Source organism: Oncorhynchus clarkii, chromosome 13 (genome assembly GCF_045791955.1).
Source record: "Oncorhynchus clarkii lewisi isolate Uvic-CL-2024 chromosome 13, UVic_Ocla_1.0, whole genome shotgun sequence".
Lineage (NCBI taxonomy): Eukaryota > Metazoa > Chordata > Actinopteri > Salmoniformes > Salmonidae > Oncorhynchus > Oncorhynchus clarkii.
This window is the reverse complement of record NC_092159.1, coordinates 44,252,387-44,272,678: the sequence shown is the minus strand read 5'-3', so window position 1 is coordinate 44,272,678 and position 20,292 is coordinate 44,252,387. Positions and strand designations below refer to the sequence as shown.

Below are 20,292 nucleotides of genomic sequence, written 5' to 3'. Positions count from 1 at the left end.
GCTACTAAAATGGACCAGTGAGGACACTTCTGTTACTGCTAACATGTTTTATTCCATGCTAAAATGTTGAGGTTATATAAATCTCAAGCACAAGTAGATTTGACACTATATATATTTCTAGGCATATGGTATAGAGAAGACATTTGACATGTCATTGTGACCAAAGATACATTTTTCAACACGTGACATTTAATTTAGCTTTTACATGTGACATGCGATAAATACAACCGAGAACATTTGCTTCAGTTTACACCATTGTTGCAGTAGGACATGTGCAAGCTGATATCTCCTCTTCAGAAATGCACAAAGGCTTAGTGAGAGGGGTGGACTATCAATTGGTAATAGAAGAATATGCCTTTTTGTTTTACCTGGAAGTAAAAGCAATACTTCAACGTAGCCAGCCTTCATCTTGGAATGCTGAACTTCTATCCTTCCAGGAATTCCTTCTTTCCTTTCTATTTTTGTCATAGAAATAAACGAATGAAATGAAGGACAAGGCTGTGCGTGATTGACAGGACATGCATAACTTACTGTAAACACTGAGGAAGACAGTCGACTTTATACAAATGCGTTAGAAAAAGGATTAACTGAAATGAGACTTAAAACACATTTGGGAATGAGTGGTGTAAACTGATATCCCCTCTTTAGAAATGCACAAAGGCTTAGCGAGAGGGGTGGACTATCAAATGGTAATAGAAAACTAGAATCAGGTAGGCTCTTTTAATTTGAGAAGTAAAATAAAGAAAAACAACAATACTTCAACGCAGCCAGCCTTCATCTTGAAATGCTTAAACTTCTATCCCTCCAGGCATTCCTTCTCTCCGTTTCTTTGTTATAGAAATCAAACTAACAAATCGAATGGAGGACAAGGGTGTGCATGACATACGGGACATGCACAACTTACTGTTAATACTGAGGAAGACGGACGACTTAATACAAAAGCGTTAGAAAAAAGAGCAACCGAAATTAGCCTCCTGGAATAAGAGAAGTTGGAGAAGTAGTAATGTTATAAATATGACATTCAGGAGTCAACTGCTCTCTCCCTCATCCTCTCTTACTACTCATCTTTCCAGAACCAAACACAATGTGAAAATTACCACCCAATTCTCTAAGGTACAATACCTCTCCAAAACCCTAGTAATTGGTATCAATTTACTCTCATAGGCTTTGTAAACATCTTTAATGACAAATTATATTGTGGTTGTTTATCTAAACATGTTCCTAAGTGGTAAATTCAACATATGGGCTGCATTTCATGTATAACCTCACATGTTCTCTAATCCTCTCTCAGAACTCTGTCCTTCAGCTCTTAAAAAACCCTTCAGCTGCCAAAGCCTCTTTGAAAGTTACGGTCAAAGAGTTGATAGTCACATAGGTCACAATCACTTTGCCAGGATTCACTTCTGCGCCACTACTGTCTGGACACTGTGTCACAACTTCTTCACCTTGCTGTTTTGTGTCATTCTCCACCACTTCCTCTGCAACCTCAACATCGGTACAGACCACTGAACCATCAGCCATGGTTTCATCTCCAACATCCACCACTGAAGTGCTATCCCTGTCAATCAGAATATGTGTCCCCATCTCCTCTACCCTGTCAATAAAATAATCTGTCACCAACCCCTCTACCCTCTCAATAGCATTAGCTGTGCCTAACCTTTCTACCCTGTCAATCAAGGTATCTGTCCCCAATTCCACTTCTGTGTCACTGTCCACTAACCTATTGCTAATGTTAAGGTCTTCTGGACCCTCTGCAGAAACACAGCTCTCTGATTGATCAGTCCTATCCATTTGTTCCTGTCCAGTTTCAGAGGTCCCACCCTCTGACCTGTACCCTGCCCCTGTCACCCTCAACAAGGCCCCACCCCCCAATGTCTCATCTCCAGAGCCCAGTGTGGAACCACAACTCTCCACTCTGTCAGTCGTCGACTCCACCTCCTGCTCCATCATGGGATAGCTGCACTCTGACCGGCTATGCCCTTAAGAGAGAAAGACACAGGAAATGAGATCAATATACCACGAATAGGACCAATCCTGACCTTCAAACCGAGATAAAAAAATAGATGATCAAATGTTTCATTAAATGTTTGATAGAAAACAAACTGAATAGACTGTTTTCACGTGTGTCTGTTGTTAACTCTGATTCCGGTCTCTCCTCTGCGCCTTGCCATTCATGCTCCATGGGGTCCTGTATGCGGGTCAGTGGTTGAAGGGAATTGTTGTCAGACACAGGTTTGGACACCCTCTGCTTGTTCTTGCGTCTTGCCAGGCGGCGGTAGACGCTCCCTCCCTCCCCCGCCCTGTATGGCAGACTGCCCTGGTCCAGCTCGGAACCCATGGAGCGGGTAAGGGAGAGGCGCAGACGAGGGGTATCTGGGACTTTGTGTGCACTACGGAGGTCCATGGCATAGATATTCTGTAGGAGAAGAGAAGACTAAAGCCGATGTCACACGTAGCAATCTGGACGCAATTTCTGTTGATTGCAACAAAGTGGCATCAGTGATGCTCAGTGTGTCACCCCTTAAATTGCCTGCAACATGGTTGCAACGCAAGAGATAGGATTGATTTCTATGTCACGCAACTGACTGTATGCAATGTCCAATCAGGGCGCAGAAAAAAGTTTACATGAGTGGTCATATCGTTCCGTTCGGAACTCCGACCCAGTACGCTAATGGTCAATCTTCAAAAAGGGCTTTAGTCTTTGAGATACCGCTACCCGAGGTATAACAAAGCACAACCATGTTTTTCCATATCTCTAAGGTCTTCCATACAATTCCTTCGATAAGTATTCAGACCCCTTAACTTCTTCCACATTTTGTTACAGCCTTATTCTAAAATGGATTAAAGAAAGAAAATCCTCAGCAATCTACACACAATACCCAATAATGACAAAGCGAAAACAGGTTTTTAGAAATGTTTGCAAAAAATAAAAACAGAAATACCCTATTTACATAAGTATTCAGACCCTTTGCTATCTGACTCCAAATTGAGCTCAGGTGCATCCTGTTTCCATTGATCATCCATGAGATGTTTCTGCAACATCATTGGAGTCCACCTGTGGTAAATTCAATTGATTTGACATGATTTGGAAAGGCACACACCTGTCTATATAAAAGGTCCCACAGTTGACAGTGCATGTCAGAGCAAAAACCAAGCCATGAGGTCGAAGGAATTGTCCATAGAACTCCGAGACAGGGTTGTGTCGAGCAACAGATCTGGGGAAGGGTACCAAAGGTCCCCAAGAACACAGTGGCCTCCATTCTTCTTAAATGGAAGAAGTTTAGAACCACCAAGACTCTTTCTAGAGCTGGCAACCCAGCCAAACTGAGCAATCGGGGGAGAAGGTCCTTGGTCAGAGAGGTGATCAAGAAGCCGATGGTTACTCTGACAGAGCTCCAGAGTTGCTCTGTGGAGATGGGAGAACCTTTCGGAAGGACAACAGTAAAAGGCACATGACAGCCCACTTGAAGTTTGCCAAATGGCACCTAAAGAGTCTTAGACCATGGGAAACAAGATTCTCTGGTCTGATGAAACAAAGATTGAACTATTTGGCCTGAATGCCAAGCGTCACATCTGGACAACACCTAGCACGATGAAAACAGAGCGGTCAGGAACCTCAGACTTGGGCGAAGGTTCATCTTCCAACAGGACAACGACCTAAAACACACAGCCAAAACAACCCAGTATTGGCTTCGGGACAAGTCTCAATGTCTCAGCCAGAGCCCGGACTTGAACCAGATCGAACATCTCGGGAGAGACCTGAAAATAGCTGTGTAGCGACGCTCCCCATCCAACCTGACAGAGCTTGCGAGGATCTGCAGAGAAGAATGGGAGAAATTCCCTCAATTTTTAATCTCACCTTTATTTAACCAGGTAGGCCAGCTGAGAGCAAGTTCTCATTTACACCTGGCCAAGATAAAGCAAAGCAGTGTGACACAAACAACACATAGTTACACATGGAATAAACAAACGTACAGTCAATAACACAATAGAAAAGTCTATATACAGTGTGTGCAAATTAAGTAAGATTAGTGAGGTAAGGCAATAAATAGGCCATAGTGGCAAAATAATTACAATATAGCAATTAAACACTGGAGTGATAGATGAGTAGAGGATGAATGTGCAAGAAGAGATACTGGGGTGCAAAGGAGCAAAAAAACTAAAACAATATGGGGATGAGGTAGTTGGGTGGGATATTTACAGATGGGCTATGTACAGGTGCAATGATCTGTAAGCTGCTCTGACAGCTGATGCTTAAAGTTAGTGAGGAGGATATGAGCCTCCAGCTTCAGTGATTTTTAAAATTTGTCCAATCATTGGCAGCAGAGAACTGGAAGGAAAGGTGGCCAAAGGAGGAGTTGGCTTTGGGGGTGACCAGTGAAATATACCTGCTGGAGCGCATACTACGGGTGCGTGCGGCTATGGTGACCAGTGAGGTGAGATAAGGTGGGGCTTTACCTAGCAAAGACTTATAGATGACCTGGAGCCAGTGGGTTTGGCGACAAATGTGAAGCGAGGGCCAGCTAACAAGAGCATACAGGTCGCAGTGGTGGGTAGTATATATGGCTTTGGTGACAAAATGGATGGCACTGTGATAGACTGCATCCAATTTGCTGAGTAGAGTGTTGGAGGTTATTTTGTAAATGACATCTCCGAAGTCAAGGATCGGTAGGATAGTCAGTTTTACAAGGGTATGTTTGGCAGCATGAGTGAAGGATGCTTTGTTTTGCGAAATAGGAAGCTAATTCTAGATGCTTGAGGAGAGTTTACAGTCTAACCAGACACCTAGGTATTTGTAGTTGTCCACATATTCTAAGTCAGATCCGTCCAGAGTAGAGATGCTAGACGGGCGGGCAGTTGCTGGCAGCGATCGGTTGAAGAGCATGCATTTAGTTTTACTTGCATTTAAGAGCAGTTGAAGGCCACGGAAGGAGAGTTGTATGGCATTGAAACTCATCTGGAGGTTTGTTAACACAGTGTCCAAAGGGCCAGAAGTATACAGAATGGTGTCATCTGCATGGAAGTGGATCAGAGAATCACCAACAGTAAGAGCGACATCATTGATGTTTTCAGAGAAAAGAGTCGACCCGAGAATTGAATCCCGTGGCACCCCCATAGAGACGGCCAGAGGTCCGGACAACAGGCCCTCCGATTTGACACACTGAACTTTGTCTGAGAAGTAGTTGGTGAACCAGAAATACAGGTGTGCCAAGCTTGTAGCGTCATATCCAAGACGAATCGCTGCCAAAGGTGCTTCAACAAAGTACTGAGTACAGGGTCTGAATACTATTTTTTTTATTAGCAAAAATGTCTAAAAAAACATTTTTGCTTTGTCATTATGGGGTAATGTGTGTAGATTGATGAGATGGAAAAAACGGTTTAATCAATTTTAGAAAAAGGCTGTAACCTAACAAAATGTGGAAAAAGTCAAGGGGTCTGAATACTTTTTGAAGGCACTGTATATGAAATGGATGGTTGTGTAAAAATATTTTACTGCAAAAGTAGTTAAATTTATAGATGTTGGGACACACCCCCAAAACTCAAACAGGACAGAATAATGCCTGGCTGGAGGGATGGTGGGCCACAAGCTTATTTAACCCAATATTGCAAGCTCTGATATTGCTCAAATTTGGAATATGAGCAGTCAATTGTCTGCCCTACATACAAAAAAAAACATTAGGACATTTGACTCCAAATCCATTTTCAAACACATTCATCCACAAAGACCATTGAAGTTTTCCAATGCCTCGCAAAGAAGGGCACCTATTGGTAGATGGGTAAAAATCATGGATGGTGTTTCATCACACCGAGTCACTACAAATATAGAGTAGTCCTTCCTAACTCAGTTGCCGAAGAGGAAGGAAACCACTCAGGGATTTCACCATGAGGCCAATGGTGACTTTAAAACAGTTTGAGTTTTACTTAATCTTGAAATCGAGTTCTTACTATGCTATAAGTAGTAAGACAAAAATAATAATTTTAAACTATGAAACCACCCAAGTCCCGTCTTGGCCACTGCAGGCAGTGATTGGCCCCTTCCCAGAGGGTAAAATACGCACTGCCCTGCCGGAGAGTGTTACTCTTGCCTTATTCAGCAACTGCTGTTTATCAAAGCCACCATTCGTATCATCTGTAAATTCATCTATACTTATTTTTCGTCTAAACTGCTCAATTTCAGACGGCCTACAACTTCGACCGAGCGGCAAAAAACATACAGTACCAGTCAAAAGTTTGGACACACCTACTCATATGGAATCATATAGTAAACAAAAAAGTGTTAAACAAATTAAAATATATTTGAGATTCTTCAAAGTAGCCACTATTTGCCTTGATGACATCTTTGCACACTCAGGGCATTCTCTCAACCAGCTTCATGAGGTAGTCACCGGGAATGCATTTAAATTAACAGGTGTGCCTTGTTAAAAGTTAATTTATGGAATTTCGTTCCAATCAGTTGTGTTGTGACAAGGTAGGGTGGTATACATAAGATAGCCCTATTTGCTAAAAGTCAGTCTCTTTTATGTCAAGAACAGCTCAAATAAGCAAGCAGAAATGACAGTCCATCATTACTTTAAGACATGAAGGTCAGTCAATGCAGACAATTTCAAGAACTTTGAAAGTTTCTTCAAGTGTAATTGCAAAAACCATCAAGTGCTATGATGAAACTGGATCTCATGAGGACCGCCACACAAAAGGAAGACCCAGAGTTACCTCTGCTGCAGAGGATAAGTTCATTAGAGTTAACTGCACCTCAGATGGCAGCCCAAATAAATGATTCAAATAACAGACACATCTCAACATCAACTGCTCAGAAGAGACTGCTTGAATCAGGCCTTCGTCTGTGAATTGCTGCAAAGAAACCACTACTAAAGGACACCAATAAGAAGAAGAGAATATTTTGGGTCAAAAATCACTAGCAATGGACATTAGACCAGTGGAAATCTGTCCTTTGGACTGATGAGTACAAATTAGAGATTTTTGTTCCAATTGCTGTGGCTTTGTGAGATGCAGAGTAGGTGAATGGATGATCTCCGCATGTGTGGTGCCCACTGTGAAGCATGGAGGAGGTGGTGTGATGGTGCTTTGCTGGTGACACTGTCTGTGATTTATTTAGAATTCAAGGCACACTTAACCAGCATGGCTATCACAGCATTCTGCAGCGATACACCATCCCATCTGGTTTGCGCTTAGTGGGACTATCATTTGTTTTTCAACAGGACTATGACCCAACACACCTCTAGACTGTGTAAGAGCTATTTGACCAAGAAGGAGAGTGATGGAGAGCTGCATCAGATGACCTGGCCTCCACAATTACCCGACCTCAACCCAATTGAGATGGTTTGGGATGAGTTGGACTGCAGAGTGACGGAAAAGCAGCCAACAAGTGCTCAGCATATGTGGGACCTCCTTCAAGACTGTTGGAAAAGCATTCCAGGTGAAGCTGGTGGAGAGAATGCCAAGAGTGTGCAAAGCTGTCATCAAGGCAAAGGGTGGCTACTTTTAAGAATCAAAAATATATTTTGATTTGTTAAACACTTTTTTGGTTACTACATGATTCCATATGTGTTATTTCATAGTTTGATGTCTTCACTATTATTCTACAATGAAAAACCCTTGAATGAGTCGGTGTGTTCAAACTTTTGACTGGTACTGTATATTTTGTTATTTTCTTTAGATTCCTTCAACATCGGTCCGTTTAGTAGCCTGAGTCAGCTAGCTTGCTAGCCACTCTTAGCTAGTGGTCCTTCTAGCTAGCTAGCTAATGCGTCACACTTGCAGGAGACCAAAGATTCTGGGGTCATTATTTAATAATCGCCTCCCCAATCACACTCAAAGAGTGTTCATAAGCTTTGAGTAAAGGTACCAGACGGATTCCATTAGGTTTTTCTGAGTTTGAATGATTTTTCTCCTTAGGCCGAGATGACGTTCTCTGCCAGGATAAAATAGTAATTCAAGTGCAAGGCACACATGTCGGGGAGGGACGGTCACAGAGACTACGCCCAATGGCTTGGAACAGAGCACGGAGGTGGCTCTTACGGACCCCTTCTTCTGTATCCACTGCTCCGGGGTTCCCCTGCCTTCCCTCCACCACCCAGCTCCCGGGAGCCTACGGACGAGTGGGTGAGGAGCAGCTCTCCAATACTCGACAGAGCCTCCACACCTCTGCCCTTCCCCAACCTGCTGCTTATTTCGAGGACGCAGCACACCGGGAGCTGAGAGACTTCTATGCCAGTCAGTGGGACGCCTATGGAGATCCTGGCTCAGATGAAAGGGCTCAGAGTGAGGGTGACGATCTCTGACAAGGACCCTTACAACAAGGAGTTCATGGAGGTCCTGGGCAGGGCTGTGACTAAGCTAGGCCTGTCTTGGCCAGATCCACAACCAGCCCCTGAAACCATACTGGCAGGGGCTTACTTCCCACCGTCAGTCACCCAGTCTCTGGCATGATAGCCAGCCCCGCCCTAGACCCCTCCCCCTGTTCTCAGATGTCAGGAATGAGGTGAGGCAATCCTGGGAGAAGCCACAACAGACAAGCTCTCCCAACCAGAGCTTCAACACAGAGCCTCAGCTGGGATATATATCCATGCCCCTGCTCAAAGAAACCATAGCCTCACACCTCTCAGCAGTCTCTGCGGCAGTGAAGCCGCAGCTATCATCCAGTCTTACAAGGCAGCCGGCCAAGTCAGCAGCCATGTTAAACACCATGGCCATCGTCCAGGCCTACCAGGCCCGGGACAGGGAACAGCAGGCTACTGCAGAGATGTACGTTGAGCTCAGGAAGGCGACAGACTTCGCTCTACACATGACAAGGTGTGCTGCCCAGGACACGGGCAGAATCATGGGATTCTCGGTCGTGGTACACCGTCACTTGTGGCTCAACCTCACCCAAATGTCAGAAAGGGAGAAGAACGTGCTGTTAAATGCTCCTGTCGCAGTATCTGGGCTCTTCGGGCTTATCAAAAATATAAATCGTCAAACTGCACAGCAGCCTCTGCCTGTAGCCCAGTTAGCTATTCAAAATCAAATGACAGCCCTGCCCTCTCTAATAGAAAGAGCAGACCTGTCCAGCAGACTGAGTGTATGGAAACATGCATGCGCAGCTCCCCCTTGTGTACTGAATACAATTTGGAAGGGTTACGCGTTGCAGTTCGCTGGTGTCACACCCACGACAGTTTCAGCTCAAGTGGCCCCTATTCTAGAACAGGAAATAACCTCCCTTGGAAGAAAAGGAGCTATTCGCCCAGTTATGGAAGCAGACAAAAACACGGGTCATTATCAGATATTTTCGAGTGCCAAAGAAAGGCAGTGGCATGAGACTGATCTTAGATTTGAGGGTGTTGAACAAATCATTACGAAAACTACCTTTTCGCATGTTAACACACCGCTGTCTATTCAAAGTAGTCAGACAGACAGGATACGGATATTGTGCTATCTAGACGACTGTCTTATAATAGCGAAGTCGAGAGAATTGGTCGAGACACACACCAGGATAGTGATAAATCATGTCCATAATCTGGGTTTCCTGATAAACTGTGAAAATAGTTGTCTCACTCTTCGCCAATCACTGCCTGCTAGGGCCAAGACAGGACTTGGTTTAAAAGCAGAAAATTATTCAGTGGTGCTGTCTAGTGACAGCTTATAGCAAAGTCAGAACTCTCGTTCTTCATTCATAAAACCAGGGTTGTAGTACAACCCAAATATTCCAAAACATTTGCAATAAGGCACTAAAGTAACCCTGCAAAATTTTGGGCAATGAAATTTACTTTATGTCCAGTCTACTTTCCAATAGACACTGGGAGACAAATGCACCTTTCAGCAGGAGAATAACCTAAAACACACAGCCAAATATACACTGGACTTGCTTACCAATAAAACACTGAATGTTCCTCAGTGGCATAGTTACAGTTTTGTCTTAAATCGGCTTGAAAATCTATGGCAAAACTTGAAAATGGCTGTCTAGCATTATTCAACAACCAACTTGACAGAGCTTGAAGAACTAAAAAAAATAAAAATGTGCTAATCCAGGTGTGCAAAGCTCTTAAAGACTCACAGCTGTAATCACAGCCAAAAGAGATTCTAACATGTATTGACTGTGTCAATACTTATGTAAATGAGATATTTCTGTATTTTTCCCCCAATATATTTGCAACAATTTCAAAAAAAATGTTTTCACATTGTCATTATGGGGTAGTGTGTGTAGATATGTGAGAGAAAAAATATATATTTAATCCATTTTGAATTCAGGTTGTAACACAACTAAATGTTGAATAAGTCAAGGGGTATGAATACTTTCTTAAGCCACTGTATAAAAAGGCAGCAGACTGCTTGGGATGGCAACACCACAAGCCTATGAGTGTCAATGAGGCAACTGGGAGGCTCCAATGAAAGGAAAGAGAATCATCCAACCCTGGACTCCTCACTGTACTATAACTTGCACCTCCAGGATTGGGCTCTTAAGTCACATCCTTATCATGTAGAAGTGAGCTTTGATTCATTGCTAGTACAATACGTCTGCCTGAATAGAACATGACCTTCCTCTGGCTCACTGCATTTGTGATGCACATTGGGATCTTTCCTGTGCACTCTTATACTGTTCAGGGTGAGCTGGCACATTGCTTCGTCCAGATCATGTCTGCCCGGGAGTTGCCGTATATGTTGACTTGGTGACATTATGGTGTATGGGGAGAATACAACCACACATGACAAGCGCATAAGGCAGGTGTTCACTACAATAAACCAACACAATCTGACACTCATTGACAAGAAATGCCATCAACTTAGTGGGCATGTCATAGGAATTGCAGTGATAGGCCCACTCCACCACCAGTCCTCTCCTCAGGCAGTTACTAGAGACAGAGACACCATGGAACTGGACTGCCACATGTCAGGAGGCCATTCAACAGCCAACATGCTGTCTGGAAATTGATGGCGTGCATTGCCCTCATACATATTAGGCTACCAACCATGGCTGGTCAGCCCATGTGACACCTGAAATGGGCTGCATTGTAAAGAATGAGCTCTCATGCTGGGGTGACATATGCATTGGTCTGGAAAACTGTGCAGTAATTCCAACATGCAGTTGAAGTCAGAAGTATACATACACCTTAGCCAAATACCTTTAAACTCAGTTTTTCACAATTCCTGACATGTAATCCTAGTAAAAATGATCTGTCTTAGGTCAGTTAGGATCACCACTTTATTTTTAAAATGTGAAATGTCAGAATAATAGTAGAGGGAATGATTTATTTCAGCTTTTATTTATTTCATTGCATTCCCAGTGGGTCAGAAGTTTACATACACTTAGTGTTCGGTAGCATTGTCTTTTAAATTGTTTAACTTGGGTCAAACGTTTCGGGTAGCCTTCCACAAGCTTCCCACAATAAGTTGGGTGAATTTTGACCCATTCCTCCTGACAGAGCTGGTGTAACTGAGTCAGGTTTTTAGGCCTTCTTTTTTCAGTTCTGCCCACAAAGTTTCGATAGGATTGAGGTCAGGGCTTTATGATGGCCACTCCAACACCTTGACTTCGTTGTCCTTAAGCCACTTTGCCACAACTTTGGAAGTATGCTTGGGGTCATTGTCCATTTGGAAGACCCATTTGCGACCAAGCTTAAACTTCCTGACTGATGTCTTGAGATGTTGCTTCAATATATCCACATCATTTTTCTGCCTCATGATGTTATCTACTTTGTGACGGGCACCAGTCCCTCCTGCAGCAAAGCACCCCCACAACATGATGCTGCCATCCCCGTGCTTCACGGTTGGGATGGTGTTCTTCGGCTTGCAAGCCTCCCCCTTTTTCCTCCAAACATAACGATGGTCATTATGGCCAAACAGTTCTATTTTTGTTTCATCAGACCAGAGGACATTTCTCCAAAAAGTGCGATCTTTGTCCCCATGTGCAGTTGCAAACTGGCTTTTTTTATGGCAGTTTTGGAGCAGTGGCTTCTTCATTGCTGAGCGGCGTTTCAGGTTATGTCGATATAGGACTCGTTTTACTGTGGATATAAATACCTTTGTACCTGTTTCCTCCAGCATCTTCACAAGGTCCTTTGCTGTTGTTCTAGGATTGATTTGTACTTTTCGCACCAAAGTATGTTCATCTCTAGGAGACAGAATGCGTCTCCTTCCTGAGCGGTATGACGGCTGCGTGGTCCCATGGTGTTTACTTGCGTACTATTGTTTGTACAGATGAACATGCATTTGGAAATTGCTCCCAAGGATGAACCCCTTTTTCCTCCAAACATAACGATGGTCATTATGGCCAAACAGTTCTATTTTTGTTTCATCAGACCAGAGGACATTTCTCCAAAAAGTACGATCTTTGTCCCCATGTGCAGTTGCAAACTGGCTTTTTTATGGCAGTTTGGGAGCAGTGGCTTCTTCATTGCTGAGCGGAGGTCTACAATTTTTTTTCTGAGGTCTTGGCTGATTTCTTTTGATTTTCCCATGATGTCAAGGCACTGAGTTTGAAGGTAGGCCTTGAAATAAATACACCTCCAATTTACTCAAATTATGTCAATTAGCCTATCAGTAGCTTGGTTGACATCATTTTCGGGAATTTTCCAAGCTGTTTAAAGGCACAGTCAACTTAGTGTATGTAAACTTCTTTTTTTTTTTACCCCTTTTTCTCCCCAATTTCGTGGTATCCAATTGTTGTAGTAGCTACTATCTTGTCTCATCGCTACAACTCCCGTACGGGCTCGGGAGAGACGAAGGTTGAAAGCCATGCGTCCTCCGATACACAACCCAACCAAGCCGCACTGCTTCTTAACACAGCGCGCATCCAACCCGGAAGCGCACACTGCGCCCAGCCCGCCACAGGTGCGCGATGAGACAAGGACACCCCTACCGACCAAGCCCTCCCTAACCCGGGCGACGCTAGGCCAATCGTGCGTCGCCCCACGGACCTCCCGGTCGCGGCCGGTTACGACAGAGCCTGGGCACGAACCCAGGGACTCTGATGGCACAGCTGGCGCTGCAGTACAGCGCCCTTAACCACTGCGCCACCCGGGAGGCCCTAGTGTATGTAAACTTCTGACTCACTGGAATTGTGATACAGTGAATTATATGTGAAATAATCTGTCTGTAAACAATTGTTGGAAAAATGACTTGTGTCATGCACAAAGTAGATGTCCTAACTGACTTGCCAAAACTATAGTTTGTTAAACAATAAATCTGTGGAGTGGTTGAAAAACGAGTTTTAATGACTCCAACCTAAGTGTATGTAAACCTCAGACTTTAACTGTACCTATAAAGGAAATATGCCATTTATGGCAAACAAGAGGCACCCCTGGATGGTAAAACTTGCTGTATGTGATCGTGTATGGTGGCTGGGGATTGACTGAGATAGTGGTCTTTGTGCACCATGCTTAATCAGCTCCACTTCCTCTGCAACCCACCAACTGTCCATCAATGCCCATGGATCAAATGTATATGTGTCTGGAGCTGTGCTATGTCCAGTTAGTCAATGGGTCTCATTGGCATACAAGCTGCATTTGCTGACTGCCTATACTGAACTGTAGAAATGGAAACTGATCCCCCCACAGCCCCAATACCCGCCAGTCATACAGGAAGGATATTGTGCAAGCTGGTCAGGCCCCAGAACTCCAACCACCACAGGCTACTTTGTCTCCTCACCCTATTAGGACACACTCATGTCCTGGTCACCTCAGAGACTTTGAATCAAAGTTGCACATTTCGTTTTAATTGGGGAAAAGAGTGCTGTAAATATACAGTAAATACAGAAAGTATTCAGACTTCTTGACTTTTTCCACATTTATTACGTTACAGCGTTATTCTAAAATTGATTAACTTGTTTTTTTCCCCTCATCAATCTACACACAATACGTCATAATGGCTAAGAAGAAAACAGGTTTTTGGAAATATCACATCTACATAAGTATTCAGACCCTTTACTCAGTACTTTGTTGAAGCACCTTTGGCAGCGATTACAGCCTCGAGTCTTCTTGGGTATGATGCTACAAGTTTGGCACACCTATATTTGGGGAGTTTCTCCCATTCTTCTCTGCAGATCCTCTCAAGCTCTGTCAGGTTGGATGGAGAGCATCGCTGCACAGCTATTTTCTGAGTAGTGGCTTCCATCTGGCCACTCTACCATAAACGCCTGATTGGAAGAGTGCTGCAGAGATGGTTGTCCTTCTGGAAGGTTCTCCCATCTCCACAGAGGAACTCTGGAGCTCTGTCAGAGTGACCATCGGCTTCTTGGTCACCTCCCTGACCAAGGTCCTTCTCCCCCGATTGCTCAGTTTGGCCAGGCGGCCAGCTCTAGGAAGAGTCTTGGTGGTTCCAAACTTCTTCCATTTAAGAATAATGGAAGCCACTGTTCTTGGGGACCTTGAATGCTGCAGACATTTTTTTGTGTACCCTTCCCCAGAACTGTGCCTCGACACAATCCTGTCTTTGAGTTCAATGGACAATTCCTTTGACCTCATGGCTTGGATATTTCTCTGACATGCACTGTCAACTGTGGGTACTCATATAGACAGGTGTGTGCCTTTCCAAATCATATCCAATCAATTGAATTTACCACAAGTGGACTCCAATCAAGTTGTAGAAACATCTCACAGATGATCAATGGAATTAGGATGCACCTGAGCAAAATGTCTAGTCTCATAGCAAAGGTTCTGAATACTTAGGTAAATAAGGTATCTGTTTTTTATTTTTAATACATTTGCAAACATTTCTAAAAACCTGTTTTCGCTTTGTCATTATGGGGTATTTGTGTAGATTGATTAGGAAATGTTTTTATTTCATCCATTTTAGAATAAGGTTGTGACGTAACAAAATGTTGAAAAAGTCAAGGGATCTGAATGCTTTCAGAATGCACTGTATATTGATGTTGTTACAATTAGCAAACATTTGGATTATCAAATAATTTATGTAACCGTGATGTTTCACAAGATTGGACGTTGCATGCAATTTCAATTGCGTTTGAATTGCTTCATGTATCAGCAAAGTTGCTTGAGATGACACATAAATTGCTTCGTGTGATGCAGGCTTAAGATAACTTAATATACTATTAAGTATTGTCATTTGTGTAATTGTTATGTTAATGTAAGGGACATTAAGAAAGTTAAGAAAGTGGATGTTCTGAACAAGGAGAAAGGTAAGCGCTGTACCCGCAAGACGAGTCTCCGTGGTCTGAGTCCTTTCCTGCGGTATGCCAGGGCTCGGTCCTTCTCCTCCCTGATAAGACACAGAGAATATGAAATTGCAATGGCTAGAGAAGAAGTAGTATGCAGTATTCATACTAACAGCACTCTCAGTAGTACTCACTTCTCTTCATAAGCCAGCACCAGGCGTGGGTCCAGTATGTGGTCCTCTGGTTCCCAGGTGCTGTACCTGTAAAACAATCACACTCTATAAGCACTGTTTATGCAGGATCATCATGGCATGATCCCCTTGAATAAGGCAAGGAGGTACAATGACAGGAGTTGTTATAGAATCATATGGGAACTTTCAATTAATTTATGTATAGAGACTGCAAGCGGTTATACCTTACCTTTTAAAACCCTGGCAGATTGTAAATTGTCAATAGATATCATTACAAATACACCAAATTAATCACCAGACACTTTTAAATGTCAACCTCTATTGCGCAAGTGAGTCGTTCTGGAATTTGTTATGTTTTTCCCACTTGTCTTGACTCCTGAGGGGTATACTACGTAGCGGGATAGAGGAGTTAGCGAGCTAACTTTGGTCAATTCTGAGTTCAACTCTGGATAACTGTTGACACGAAGGTGGCTCACCTTTTAGCCAGGTAAATTTATATGGCAACAAATACTTTAGCTCTAACCTGCTCTGGGGCAGGCTAAATTCACTTTATCCTAAATGAAGTGCTTGAGCTGAGAGTTGAGGACCAATCAAATCAGATCCCCTCCCTCTCGCAAAAAGCGCGTCATCATCCCCTTCATTCTTTGAAACCACTTAAGACGGCTGGTTAAATATTTTATTGTTAATAATATTCAAATACCCTACAGTATCTCACTACACATTTACTAATGTGTAGTGAGAATTTGAAACATCACAAACAGTACAATTTTCGTCTGACTTAATACAATAATTTTATCGATAGGTGTGGGGGGGGGGGAGGTGCTCGTGCACACAAAGACAGCCTTAACAATTGTGTAATAAGAAGACACCACTTCTAATAACCCATTTCACACCCTAGCCTGCTGAATTTGCAGGATAAGTTATTTCATTTCAGCAAAAACCTAAAATGTGGCACAGACTTGCTGATGGATTGCTGTTTCAGCATTTTATCAATGAAGATTTCTGCATTCGACTAGCCATGTGCGACATGCAAGCGCAGTTACAAACCTGGCTGGAGTTAGCGGCAGCTGAAGAATCTAAGTGCATGGTCGTAACATGGATGAAGCCTGAGCTGGAATATGAAGCTTAGTGAAGCTAGCTAGCTTTAGAAAATCCTGAGTAGATCTAGCTAGCGTCGTAGTATACCCCTCTATTTCTATTGAAAGTGTTGGTAAACAAGGGTACCCTTCAGTTTTAGATGCGTGCGGAATCGGATTAACGCTGGATCTGGACGGACTCTTCACATTACGAAAATGCACCAAATGGCGTACGGTGGTTGCCAGTTCTCCTGTCAGTGTACTTCCTTGATTAAGGAAATCGGAATTAGGGGTGTTAAATATAAGAGGCACTTTAACCAATGATATGAGGTTTTTACTAAGACATCAGAAGCAGAGGGAACATTACAGTGCCTTCAGAAAGTATTCACACCCGTTGACTTATTCCACATTTTGTTGTGTTACAGCCTGAATTCAAAACGGATTAAACATATTTTCTCACCCATCTACACACAATACCCCACAATGACAAAGTGAAAACATGTTTTAGACATTTTGCCAATTTATTGAAAATTAACTACAGAAATATCTCATTTACATAAGTATTCAACCCCCGGATTCAATACATGTTAGAATCAGCTTTTGCATCGATTTCAGCTGTGATTCTTTCTGGGTAAGTCTCTAAGAGCTTTCCACACCTGGATTGTGAAGAATTTGCACATTATTGTTTTCAAAATTCTTCAAGTTCTGTCAAATTGGTTGTTGATCATTGCTAGACAACCATTTTCAGATCTTGCTATAGATTTAAGTCACAACTGTAACTCTGCCACTCACCGTCTTCTTGGTAAGCAACTCCAGTGTAGATTTGGCCTTGTGTTTTAGGTTATTGTCTTGCTGAAAGGTGAATTCATCTCCCAGTGTCTAGTGGAAAGCAGACTGAACCAGGTTTTCCTCTAGGATTTTGCATGTGCTTAGCTCCATTCCGTTTATTTTTTAATCCTGAAAAACTCCCCAGTCCTTAACGATTACAAGCATACACATAACATGATGCAGCCACCTCTATGTTTGGATATATGGAGAGTGGTACTCATTAATGTGTTGTATTGGATTTTCCCCAAACATAACATTTTGTATTCCGGACAAAAAGTTAATTGCTTTTCCACATTTGTTTGCAGTATTTTACTCTGTACAGGCTTCCTTCTTTTCACTCTGTCAATTAGGTTAGTATTGTGGAGTAACTACAATGTTGTGGATCTATCCTTAGTTTTCTCCTATCACACCCATTAAAATGTTTTAAAGTCACCATTGGCATCATGGTGAAATCACCCAGCGATTTCCTTACTCTCCAGCAACTGAGTTAGGAAGGACACCTACATTTTGTTTTACCCATCTACCAATAGGCCTCTTGGCGAGGCATTGGAAAACCTTCCTGGTCTTTGTGGTTTAATGTGTTTGACATTCACTGCTCAACTGAGGGACCTTACAGTATGTATGTGTAGGATACAAAGATGAGGTAGTCATAAAAAAATCATGTTCAACACTATTATTGCACACAGAGTGAGTCCAAGCAACTTATTATGGGACTTGTTAAGCAAATGTTTACTCCTTAACTTATTTAGGCTTACCATAACAAAAGGGTTGAATACTTATTGACACAAGACATTTCTGCTTTTCATTTGTAATTCATTTGTAAATATTTCAAAAAATATCATTCTACTTTGACATTATGGGGTATTGTGTGTAGGCCAGTGACCAAACAAATCTACATTTAATCAATATTAAATTCAGGCTGTAACACAACAAAATATGGAAAACGTCAATGGGTGGAAATCATTTCTGAAGGCACTATATGTACCCAGGTCATACATACATGACTCATACAGATTTGTATTGCAATAAGAATAAGAAGAGTACTTACTTTGGTGGCCATCCCTGCCACTTCAATAAGTATTCCACATTACCCTAAGAAGCAAAAGAGAAAGGCACATTTAGCAAGAGAGCAAATAACACAATTAGTACTCTTTGTACGGTAGTTCAAGGAGAATAAAAAGATGACTGTCGCTTTAAAGGGTCGGTGTCGAGCTCATTGGGGTAATTTTATTTTCAAATGGAGATTGTACGAGATGACGTCAATGTAAAGGCCTCGAACTCTACTATTGTGATGACGTGATCGCACATGGATGGGTTTTATGTAAAATAATTTTCTTGAGCGTCAAAAAGCGATGGAAATAGGTAGGACTTTACATGTAAACAACTCGTATTGCGCAACGTGCTGCACAGCGAAGGTCTCCGCTTTGGACCACCCATTGATAATATAATTGTATGGTGTGCGTGTATAGCATACTCAATACATAGAATGAAACATTACTGTATTATAATCTTCCATTTTCAAACCAACTTTACAAAATAAAGCATAAGTAAATGCATAGTAAGATTCATACCATACAAAACAAAAACATAGGCTCATTGTGATGATCATACTACAGCAACATAATAGGACAATATTGAATGGATCATGCGAGGTGTAACATTACACAGCAGTTTTTTTTCACCCAGATACCCCAATCCATCTTTCCGTCCTCTGTTCTCCTCCTGTTGGCGTAACGTACAAATAAACTGCGTAGCTCACACACATTGGCCGCGCGGACAATCCCACCAGTGATACCCCACGATGAGACCCGATTTTGCTAAACACACCCCTTTTATATTTTACTACTTGAGGTAGTAGTCTGTATCCAGAACATACAACATACACAAACCAAGGAAAACGAAAAGATTCCACAATTTCTTTATTGAAAATTATGCAGCCTATAGGCAACATTATGTGCAGAGAAAATATATTTTAAACTTTTTGCGTGTTAGAATTAGCAGCTTTCACCGAGCAGAATGACAATATTAATGTCTAGCGTAAACTACGGAAAGTGCGTAGCAATACTTTTGTGTAATGGCTGATATATACTCTGTAAGAGTACAGGTAGTACATTGGCTGTTAAAACCATAAGACACCAATGATAGGTAGACTACATTTCTATTCGGAAGCACGGCTACATTGCTTACCTTTCTGACTCTCTTCTTGGTTATTGATTCAACTGCAAACACTTGTTCGCCTATAGATGACAGTTCCATCGCTCCTAGGCTGCTTGTCGCACGCTCAAAACAGGGAACGCGAAATGTTTCTCGTTCTTTCCAAGAAAAATACCCCCCAAATCCCCAAAACTCCCTGCAGCGGCTAAAACAAGCTTTTTGCCTACTCTACAACCCTTTTCTATTATCGGAGTCTTTGTCACTTACTCACATGCACGTATTAGATAGTTGAGCGGTATTTTAGGTTATCTTTCTGAGTTTTAAAAATCTGCGACACATCACTGCCTGGCGCGTGCTTTAGTCAAGCGCGCTCCCTCTGACTCTGGTACAATGCGCCGAGCCCCCAATAATGGACAGAGAAGAGGCTAAGCGAGAGGGTTTACTTCGCCCAAAATCTGTCCCACGAAAATAGGATCACGAACTGAGTAATTTTTGCTAATTTGCTACGTGAGGATTATTTGATAGAATAGAACTTTCGTAATGTTTAGGTTGTTGCGAATGCACTGATATAAGTGGACACACGTGGTATTTCGTCAACTGAAAAAACCTACTTTATATTGGAGTTGTGCCTCTTGTTCACACGCGTATCTGCCCTCTCATTGGTTAGAATGGTCTCACCTGATCGCGCCTTCTCTCGCTGCCTTCCATATTTGAGGACATGTATTTCCATTGTTAGAATGGCCACTCGACTATCTTGTCAATATAATTGATCATCTTTGGCATGCCCGGGTCTTTCGCTATTACAAAATACATTATTTCAAGAATATGTGTATTATTCTATATCACTGCGTTTTATGGGTTGTTTTCTTTAAATACTATTGAGGAACATCTGTCCTATTTTTGGCACATGACTGTTTTCCATATTGTTAAAATATCC

General features: G+C 42.4%; 1 protein-coding gene across 9 annotated transcripts; it reads right to left on the bottom strand.

The window, feature by feature from the left end:
- Positions 1-32: 32 nt before the first annotated feature.
- Positions 33-19,950, bottom strand: LOC139364786 (chromobox protein homolog 8-like). 9 transcript variants are annotated; one of them, XM_071101878.1, is made up of 7 exons: positions 19,389-19,730; positions 18,250-18,293; positions 16,522-16,639; positions 15,301-15,366; positions 15,144-15,210; positions 2,104-2,434; positions 33-1,979 (listed from the first exon to the last, which is right to left on the bottom strand). In XM_071101878.1, exons 6-7 carry the CDS (start codon positions 2,402-2,404, stop codon positions 1,303-1,305), a joined length of 978 nt encoding a protein of 325 aa, XP_070957979.1. In that variant the 5' UTR covers positions 2,405-2,434; positions 15,144-15,210; positions 15,301-15,366; positions 16,522-16,639; positions 18,250-18,293; positions 19,389-19,730; the 3' UTR covers positions 33-1,302. The 9 variants fall into 9 exon arrangements, with proteins under 9 accessions (XP_070957979.1, XP_070957978.1, XP_070957980.1 ...); XM_071101877.1 differs by having other exon boundaries at positions 2,104-2,416; XM_071101879.1 differs by lacking the exon at positions 19,389-19,730 and adding an exon at positions 18,884-18,947 and having other exon boundaries at positions 2,104-2,416.
- Positions 19,951-20,292: the final 342 nt, after the last annotated feature.

What these genes read in the sequence shown, in the direction of transcription:
- LOC139364786 (XM_071101870.1), bottom strand. Translation starts at nt 19,457, where the DNA reads ATGGAACTGTCATCTATAGGCGAACAAGTGTTTGCAGTTGAATCAATA. An exon ending in CCAAGAAGAGAGTCAGAAAG is followed by an intron (nt 18,294 to 19,388) that starts GTAAGCAATGTA and finishes TTTGCTTCTTAG; the next exon opens with GGTAATGTGGAATACTTATT. An exon ending in ACGTGAAAACAGTCTATTCA is followed by an intron (nt 1,980 to 2,103) that starts GTTTGTTTTCTA and finishes TTCTCTCTTAAG; the next exon opens with GGCATAGCCGGTCAGAGTGC.